The sequence below is a fragment of the Penaeus vannamei genome, chromosome 3 (genome assembly GCF_042767895.1).
Source record: "Penaeus vannamei isolate JL-2024 chromosome 3, ASM4276789v1, whole genome shotgun sequence".
Lineage (NCBI taxonomy): Eukaryota > Metazoa > Arthropoda > Malacostraca > Decapoda > Penaeidae > Penaeus > Penaeus vannamei.
Window position 1 is genome coordinate 22,691,214 of NC_091551.1, and position 10,000 is coordinate 22,701,213.

At 40.5% G+C, this 10,000-nt stretch overlaps 1 protein-coding gene across 1 annotated transcript in view; it reads right to left on the minus strand.

Moving 5' to 3' along the window:
- LOC113804095 (phosphatidylinositol phosphatase PTPRQ) overlaps positions 1-10,000 on the minus strand; it is a 24,052-nt gene that overhangs the window by 2,380 nt on the left and 11,672 nt on the right. Inside the window, exons 4-11 of the mRNA XM_070142453.1 lie at positions 9,335-9,625; positions 8,821-9,102; positions 8,432-8,569; positions 7,758-7,901; positions 6,801-7,076; positions 2,639-2,770; positions 2,173-2,322; positions 663-886 (exon numbers count right to left, since the gene is read on the minus strand). Coding sequence (XP_069998554.1) covers positions 663-886; positions 2,173-2,322; positions 2,639-2,770; positions 6,801-7,076; positions 7,758-7,901; positions 8,432-8,569; positions 8,821-9,102; positions 9,335-9,625 — 1,637 coding nt within the window. The remainder of the gene's footprint in view (positions 1-662; positions 887-2,172; positions 2,323-2,638; positions 2,771-6,800; positions 7,077-7,757; positions 7,902-8,431; positions 8,570-8,820; positions 9,103-9,334; positions 9,626-10,000) is intronic.

The following is a 10,000-nucleotide window of genomic DNA, read 5'->3' on the forward strand; positions in this document are numbered from 1 at the left end:
AGTACACATAAAGGTTAGCAAATGGACATCACAAATAAAAGTAGAATAAGCCCTTTTTTCTGGAGTGACAGTTTTAAATGGATGCCTTTTATTAGTTCATTAACTCGTGTTAAACGACTGAAGAAAGGTAAGTGACACAAAGCAGGTGAAGTGTTAAGTGGAAACCTCTCCAGCGGGCCCTTATGCACGACACAAAGAATGTAGTGTCAAGTAGAAATCTCTCTGGCGGCCCTTCCTTCCAACCGGCCTCTCTGCAAAACCTGATTTATTGGCATCTCTCTTTAATGTTAAAAATGGCCTTGGCAAGTTTAATAATATCTCCGCCCCTAAAGTTGTTATGCGCGTCAGCTGGGGCAGTTTCTGAGGTCAAGATTTAAAGATGCTACTGGGTCACTTCCTGAGATGTGAAGGCCAATACAATGATAGTGTAGCGAGCGTGCGTGCATGTGTGTGTGTGATAGAGAGAGAGGGAGAGAGACTGACTTGGAAACAATACTAATGTGTTCATGCCATATATAATCAGCTGTTATGATCGATCGCCATCACTATCAGAGCCCCAACAGCGCTAGAAAAGACCAACGAAGACCAAAAAAAAAAATCAAGAACATAACCTATCGACACGATCTTCCGCATGACCCCACCCCGTCACCGCGCTAACTAACCTTCACTGTAACCTCGTAATTCGTAGAAGGAGTGAGGTCAGTAGCGTCGAAGAACATCATCTCCCCCTCAACGTCGTTCTCTGTCTCCTCATTGTCGGTATCTCCTCGCAGGGTCACTTCCCACGACTTGATGGCGCCGTTCACGTGAAGGGGCATCGTCCAGGAGATATGGGCGGTTGTGTTGGTGACTTTGGATACGATCACCTCACTCGGCTCGTCCGGAACTATGGGGACGAGGACGAAAGGAGGGAGGAGGAAGGAGGAATAGAAAGGAAGGAAGGGGGGGGGGGAGAAGGAAGGAGGAAGAGAAAGGAAGGGAGGAGGGAGATGGAAGGAGGAACAGAAAGGAAGGGAGGGGGAAAAGGGAGAGAGAAGGAAGGAGGGGCAGAAAGGAAAGAAGGGGGAAAGGAAGGAAGGAGAAACAGAAAGGAAGCAAGGGGAAGAAGAGAGAGAAAGGAAGGAGGAACAGAAAGGAAGGAAGGGGAGTCGAGGGGAGAGAGAAGGAAGGGGGAACAGAAAAAAAAGGAAGGAAGGAGGAGCAGGAAAGATGGAAGAAGGGAAGGAAGGAGAAACAAGAAAGGGTGAAGGATGGAGAAGGGAGAGAGAAGGAAGAAGGAACAGAAAAGAAGGGAGGGAGGAGGAAGATGTGAAGAAGGTAGGGAGAGAAGGAAGGAGAATGGGGGAAGAGGGAAGGAAGAAGCAAAGAATGAATAAGTGAAGAAAAGAGGGAGGCAAGGAATGAGAAGGGCGAAAGGAGGGAGATGTAAGACAAGGACGAAAGAAGTGAGAAAGGAGGAAGATAGAGGATAAAGAAGAGAGAAGGGAGGAAGGAAGACGAATTTAGAAGGAGGGATTTGAAAGAGGGGAAAGGGTGAAGAAAGGAGAAAGAAAGGGGCGAGTAAAATAGGAAAAGAAGGACAGAGGACAAGGAAAATTTAAGGATGGAGGTAAAGCAAAGAAGAAGAGAGGAGAGAGACGACACAGAATAAGAAAGAAAAGGAAAAAGAAAAACAAAATCAAAATGATATAAAAATACTCTTCCCCATTAAGCATGCCTGGAACGCTTCATATTTCACTGTTAAATAGAGTCAAAGATGCACATTTTAAGTGAGACCTTTTGTTTTTTTACCAATTTACTATCATGTATCAACTATGTGCACATCGTGTCACAAATGACCCCTCATCCCCCTGAAAAGAAAGTATATACACATAATACTTAAATGGACAAACACATAAACACGCACACACACACACACACACACACACACACACACACACACACACACACACACACACACACACACACACACACACACACACATACACACGCACACGCACACGCACACACACATACACACGCACACGCACACGCACACGCACACGCACACGCACACGCACACGCACACGCACACACATGCACACACACACATACACAGACACACACACACACAAGTAATAATGGAAATAATAACGATAAACGAACAGCTTTGGTCAGCAAGCGACTCCTTACCAGCTTCGTCTGTGGTAGCGGAGCAGCAGGCCTTTTCCTCGTCCCTGCCTGGCACGCTCATGCACACCTCCACCTGCGAGAAAGGTTCCAGGCCCGGCACGGTGAAGCTGCCAGTTGCGGGGCTGGAGTCGTCGGAGGTGGATTGCGACCCTGGGCAGATTTATACGGCGATAGAGATAGGTAGATGGATGGATAGTTGGATAAAAAAGATACATGCATGCACGCACGCACACGCTCTCTCTCTCTCTCTCTCTCTCTCTCTCTCTCTCTCTCTCTCTCTCTCTCTCTCTCTCTCTCTCTCTCTCTCTCTCTCTCTCTCTCTCTCTCTCACACACACACACACATAGATACATATAAAAATGTATTTACATTCATAAGTATACGCACATTCACCCATGTTTGGCTAAGATAAACAGAGCTCATCAAACCAACCATACCCACCGCCGAGTGAAGCAAGAGGACCTACATGTGTTATTGTTCCACAGGACGTTGACCTTCCAGTTCGTGTTCCGCATGTTGAACCCGCAATTCTGGGTCGCGAATTCGTACTGAGCAAGAACCCTGTCTGTGCCTCCAGAAATGCAGGTCACGCTGTCGACTGAAGGGAAGAGGAGAGGGCTTAAGGAGACATATTGGCGAGATTTTCGTGAGAGGCATACCCGGTAAGCATATGATATGGCAATAGACAAGGGTAAAGATACATATATGTAGATGGATGGGTGTGTGGATGGATGGGTGGGTGGATGGATGGATGGATGGGTGTGTGAATGGATGGGTGTGTGAATGGATGGGTGTGTGGATAGATGGGTGGGTGGATGGATGGATGGATGGGTGTGTGAATGGATGGGTGGGTGGGTGGATGGATGGGTGGATGGATGGATGGGTGGATGGATAAACGGATGGATGGATGGATGGATGGGTCTGTGGATGGATGGGTGGGTGGGTGGATGGATGGATGGATGGATGGGTGGGTGGATGGATGGATGGGTGGGTGTGTGGATGGATAGGTGGATGGATGGATGGATGGGTGTGTGGATGGATGGATGAGTACTTGCTTGTTTGCTTGTTAGCTTGGGTGGATGGGCAGGCAGACAGAGAATTAGGTAATATGATATACAGAGACAGTTTATCAGTATTCAGTAGAACGATCTGGTTACTAACAGATTTAGTAGTAAGCCTCTGAAAATATCAATATATTTATAAAACAAGAACACGCGAGAATACAGTATATAAAGAAAAAAAAAAGAGAGAGAGAAAGAAGAAGAAATGTCATACATAATAGGAATCAGTGAGGTGGGATGCTGAATATAGACACAAAGGACAAAAGGTTCGTATTAATTAGGAGCAAGGTATTTAAAGAAGAGGTAGCACCATTGCCATTTGGTCTGTTGGTCTGAAAATAATAATGATAATAAAAAACTATACCTAGAATATTTCCATGGATGTTTGTGGTATGGAACGCCTCATTATCATAAAGAAAAAAAGTTTTATTTTTGCATTACTTCTGGTTATTAAAACCATATTGATTATCATATCCAAATGATTATGTGTCTACCTATATCTGATATCTCACGGTGTATCCTCATTGGCTAAAAGGGATGACGTCATTTAGTAATACGATTTTCATCCAGCGAATTTGTGCGGATATATTTTTATTATCATTATTATCAGTATTATTAATATTATTTCCTTTGTAAATAGGCAACTGGCTATAATAATAAAAATAAAAAAGCAGGAAAAAGTCAAATCGTTGACATCTAAAAAATAAATAAATAAACAACAGCAAAGACACGGGGACTTAACACAGTAGTTGCCAAATATGATTTCCATTAAAGTGTTGTGCTACCTGTCTTAAAAGTACCTTAAACTGTAGTGAAAAAAGTGGTAAAAGGATTAATGCATATCATATTACGAAGACTAGATACGACTAAAGGAACCTAAACATAATTCAATCACACACACCAACATCGGTCAGAAAGAGAAACAAGAAAAGTTCCCTAATCATGTATACAAAACCAGCCTTCAATGTAATGGACGAGATGAGGACCGCAGGCCAGGGGCCTTATTCGCTAACGTATTTACGATGGTAAAGGCATTGGTAATTATAGTTACCATAGTGAACAGACAGCGTTGGTATTCACTAAAACATTGCCTTCGGAAATACCATAGTACATTCAACCAGTGGTCGGAGCATTAACTTCTCGGAAGACGATATCGCCACGTGTTATGTCAAAAAATTAATATCTATGCAAATATTTTTTCTTCATTTTTCTTTTTTCTTTGTTTCTTGTTTTTCTTTTTTCTTTTTTTTTGTGTGTGTTTTTTGCTTTTACCAGATACAACTAATATGATGATAAACATATATCACAATATGGACATGGCGAAGAAATGCATATTTCACATAAAACTAGCAAAAATAGAATCCACACGAATTCTCGTAAAAATATAGGCCTATATTATACTAGAATGCATGGAATGAATAGAAAAAGTCAACTCTTAAAGAATTCTTCTTCTCTGGCATGATTATTAGAAATTCTAAAGAAAAAACTACTTTGCCGATATATAAACTAGCGATACCAACGCTAAATGAGTATAGCAATTTCTGTCTGTCGGCATTTTGACAATGAATTCCAAAGCGCATGGGGCAAGATTGAGCTTGAAATATTTCCTTTAATGACAGATGGTGATGAATAAAAAAATGTTTGGTCCGGTTCATTGTTCAATGATGAAAAATAAATAAGTAAATAAAAACCTTGTGGACTGTCTTTGGTTAGAGGTAAACAATAATATATTAATTTAAGTTTGTAGTGGTTCCTACTTATACGGTAAATGTATAACGCATATGGATAAAATCAAATAAATGTTTTTCTACGTGCTTAAGTGGTGTTTTAGCTGTTACAATTATTTTTAAACTCTCGCTGTCTAGTTCTGTTTACTTGTTACGTGATTGGTCGAAGGAACCTAAAGATTACGTATACTGCTCGCTGATTGGTGGAATTGGTGGAACCATAAGAATGAGTCGATTTACGATTGTAACTCAGCTGATCCAAATTGCCATTTCTTCGTGGATCCCGCTTTGCCATCGCTGGTAAATGTTATACGATCGTATGTTCTTAAATCTGGCCCCTGGGTGGTGAGCTCAGTACTGCAGAACGGTGTTAATAAAACAAACGTATAGTAGTAAAACACGTGGCAGCGACACCATCCACGTCGGCTGTGGACATGGAAGGGCCAAGGTATAAAAGGAAATAAGTAACATGCCTGAATAAAAATATGAGTTCCGTACAGGTCCAAGCGCATGTAAGAAATGTAAGAAAAGACGTCTCAGCCATATTAAAGAGAGCAGTGGAAAGGGCTGTGGCGAGGATGACCGTAGGAAAAGCAACAGAGGATAAAGTGAATGCAGAAAGTGGAATGTCGTGAAAAGGTTAAGCAAAGGCGAAATAAGCAAGGTGACAAACAACTTGTAAAAGAAAGATAAAGTTACGAAACATGTTAACCTATCTCCAACACAATATAAAAGAAAACAAGGACTTCCAAATAAACAATAAATCATGATTTTGAACGAAAGCGAAGAATAAGGAGAGTGATGAAAATGACATTAAATGGCATAAGGCAAGAGGTGACAAGAGAGCTTTTTCATTTTTATTTTAAGAGCAAGTAGGAATTCCGTTTAAGTTTAACGAAGACTAATCAAGACTTGCATCATCGTTTCATTGGCTAATAAAAACTTCTTATAAGATAAAAATGAAATTTTCATATAACGACCAAGTAGAATGACAGGCAAAAAAAGGTATGTTGGAATAAAATAGCTTCGCTGATGGTAGAAGGCAGAACGACGGGATGTTAATAAAGGTATTCATTAAGAGTATGTAATCACCAGACCCTGTCTCCCTGTTTGAAAAGATTATTAGAAAATATGATAGGCTTCAGCATAGGGGCAGAAACAGCGACAATAGATTATACGCAAAAGATAAAGTATTGATAGTAAACACACAATATTAGAAGAAAAAAAATAATAACAAGGTCTAAAGATAAAGCGAAAAATCTCAATGAATAACAAAGTATATGTTAACACAATTTTACTACCTAAAAAGTAGCGTTAGTGAGGATGGCTGGTGTGATCTAGAATAAAAGGGAACACATTAGCAAGGATTTCCTTTATCGAAAAGAACCATCTCAAAAAAATAACGAAGCATTAAAACCGTTTCTATAGTCGGTTTCGTTAAATGGGTAAGAATATAAAATACGCTGTACATACATATATACGTTATATGGATAAAAATCAAAATCAAAACCAAAGCCATGGAAGAAATATAAGCCATAGAATCGCATTGCTATGGAGGCGTTTGATTAAATGGTGGGAAGAACAGGAACAGAACGAGAAGCAATAAAGACCACACTAAAGCACAGAGATAGAGAATTCTTAATACACAGTATGATAAGAAAACAACCAGAATGGGTGGAAAGGGAAAGGGAAGTAGTAGGTGGGTAGGAAAGCGGAAGACATTCAATGAGAGAAATAGATGGACTTTCAGCAACAAACGGTAACTGGGCGACAAGAAGAATGAAAGGGCAGGAAAAATGACACTTCGTCACTACAACAGCAAGGCACGAGATAAACTTACCGTAATTAACAACCTCCACCTCTCTGGTCTCCGATTTATTCCCCCAGACGATCGTGCCAGCGGCCACAGAGAAGGTGTAAGTATGGCACTTTTCTAGACCGACAACCAATCCTTCAGTTACGTCATCAAACTCCTGAGTCCCCGGATCGGCGTCCTCACTCTCCCAAGAAACATTGTAGTTCCTCACAACGCCATTGGCTTCTTCAGGAGGCGACCAGCTGATGCGAACGTCTCCGCGGAAGGAGGAAATTTCCTTGATGACTGGCGCCGAGGGCCCTGCCAGCGGGGGGGTTGCCGGTTAGGTATAAATGGAAGTTGTACTTTGTGTAGGTGTGTGCGTATAATTTTATATATATGTGTGTGTGTACATGCACACACACACACACACACACACACACACACACACACACACACACACACACACACACACACACACACATATATATATATATATATATATATATATATATATATATATATATATATATATGTATATGTATATATATACATATATATATATATATATATGTATATATATACATACATATATGTATATATATACATACATATACATATATATATATATATATATATATATATATATATATATATATATGTACGTAAATTCATTATATATATATATATATATATATATATGTGTGTGTGTGTGTGTGTGTGTGTGTGTGTGTGTATAAATAAATGTGTACACACACAAAAACGCACACACATATATGTATACATATATATATATATATATATATATATATATATATATATATATATATATATGTGTGTGTGTGTGTGTGTGTGTGTGTGTGTGTGTGTGTGTGTGTGTGTGTGTGTGTACCTATGTATGTATATATAAGATTTATATATGTATTGGCCGTTCCATACCCACGCAATGGAAAAGCACTGAAACCAAAGCGAAACCAGCACCACTGACTGACAAATTCTCACCATCCTCCGCCGTGGTGTGGTCACAGCACACGCCCCCCTCCGCGTCCTTCGTGATGGCCACACACACGAAGTACTCAGTGTAGGGCGTCGCGTCGAGGAAGGTGTACGCCGTTTCGTTTCCGGGAACCTCTGTTTCACCTTGGTCTGAGGAGAGAAGCATCGTTCAAGAAAACTATCTCTGCCTATCTATCTGTCGAGATCTCTGTTTATCCGACTTAAGATTTAATTGGTTATTTGTCTCTCTATCCTTCTGTCTATGTGCCTAATTCTCCTTGGTTTGTCTATTTATTTATCTAGTTTTCTATCTACCTATCTATCTGCCTACCTCCTTACTTACCTAATTATCCGTGTATTAACATATCAGGCTATCTTATGTCAAACTATCAACCTGTTTATCGATAAAAAGGAAAACAACAATAAGAAATAACATTAAATTGTGTTTCTGACATATTGACGAGTTAGTAATGTTAAGATTTCATTTCATTTCCTAACGTGGCTGTTTTTCTATTCATCTTTGCGTACACGGTGCTGTGTGTTTCTGTTTATGTATCTATCAATCTATGTTCTTATCTATCAGTCTATATGCCTACATATCTGTCTGTCTACCTGTCAACATATCTGTCTATTTATCTATCTATCAACATAATTTATCCAGTAGTATAGTGTTCCATTACCTTCATCAGCTGACCACTTAACAGTAGAGTTCCAGGTGATATAGTAGTACTGATCCTTGCAGGTGACGCTTCCATGGTCCCACATAACAGTGAAGTTTCTAGAAGCTGCTCCATCACATGTCACAGTTTCCAAAGGAGCTGCAATAAGGATGGATGTATGTTAGGAAAATGTTAGAGTGTTAGTCTGAAGTTGAGTTAATGAACCGGTACTGCTCAGCGATAACATGGCGGTATTGTGTTGGATTTAAGAAAGATTATCGTTTCTTTGAGCGCTTAAAGAATAAGTGACCTGTTTAACATTTCCATGATTACTCTATAACCAGTCATTTGAGTGCAAGCGTTTACTTTTCCTTTTTTTAAATTTTGGTCCTCAGTTTACTGCGTCTCACCTTCCCCTGTGACATAAATAACCCTTTTGTTGGATTCAGCCCCAAACCCCCTCGCCGTCTTTGCGGCAACGGTGAGAGTGTAGTTATGGCAAGCAGCTGTGCCATACACCCTCGCCGTCAAAGTGTCTCCGTCAGTCTCTTGCATCTCCTCCTCTCCGTCGTCGCCGATTCGCGTGATCCTGTAGCGTTGGATGACTCCGTTCGGCTCCTCAGGAGGCTCCCAAGTTACGGACAAATAGTTTGATCCTTCTGTCACATTAACGATGCTCGGGGCGCTCGGAACTGCGAGAGTAAAGAAACGCCGCCTCGGGCAATGACGAACATTTTAACCTTGAGAATTATGGCTGGAAACTATTACTTTAGACGTAGAAAACTACATCCATTGCTTCCAAATGTTGATATGTACATGGTCACATCTATGATTATGATTATGTAGCCACATGATACTCTAGCGCCGCAGATGTACAATCCATACTTTGAGAATTACAGAGACCGTTTCGCCTCCCTAACTTACAGTATTCAGCGGTCAGGGCCTCGCACTCTAGAGCCGGACCGTATCCCGATGCAGTTTTGCCCTTGATGGAAATCAGGACCTCGCTATACGGCCGAATGCCACTGATAGTGTAACTCATTTGCCCGGTCGTGTCCCAGTCCTCGTCGGCCAAGGACCCGTTCCACTTCGCCTCCCACAGCCAACTGACGTTGTAAGTGTACACAGCGCAGTTTGTGAGCGGAAGAGCCCAGCTGAGCGACACTAAGTCACTAGATTCCTTGATGATGGTGCAGTTGGCTGGCATTGGGGGAACTGGCGGGCAGAGGGAAGGATTTCATTATTATTACTACGACAACTACTGCTACTACTACTACCACTATCATCATCATCATTATCATGACCTTTATCATCACCACCACCATTATCATCATTATTATTATCAATGATTTCATTGTTACCTTTATTATTACTAAAATCATTGTTACTATTGTTGTTTGTGCTGTTGTCTGTATTGTTATTAATAACATTTTATTAGTCTTGTTATCATTATTATTCTTGTTATTATTATTGTTGCAGTTATCATCACTGTCATTATCATTATCATCACTATCATTATTCTCTTTAGGATGGATATTCATGTTTTTTTGTTTTGTTTTTTTGTATTATGATCCATTTCCTTATTATTGT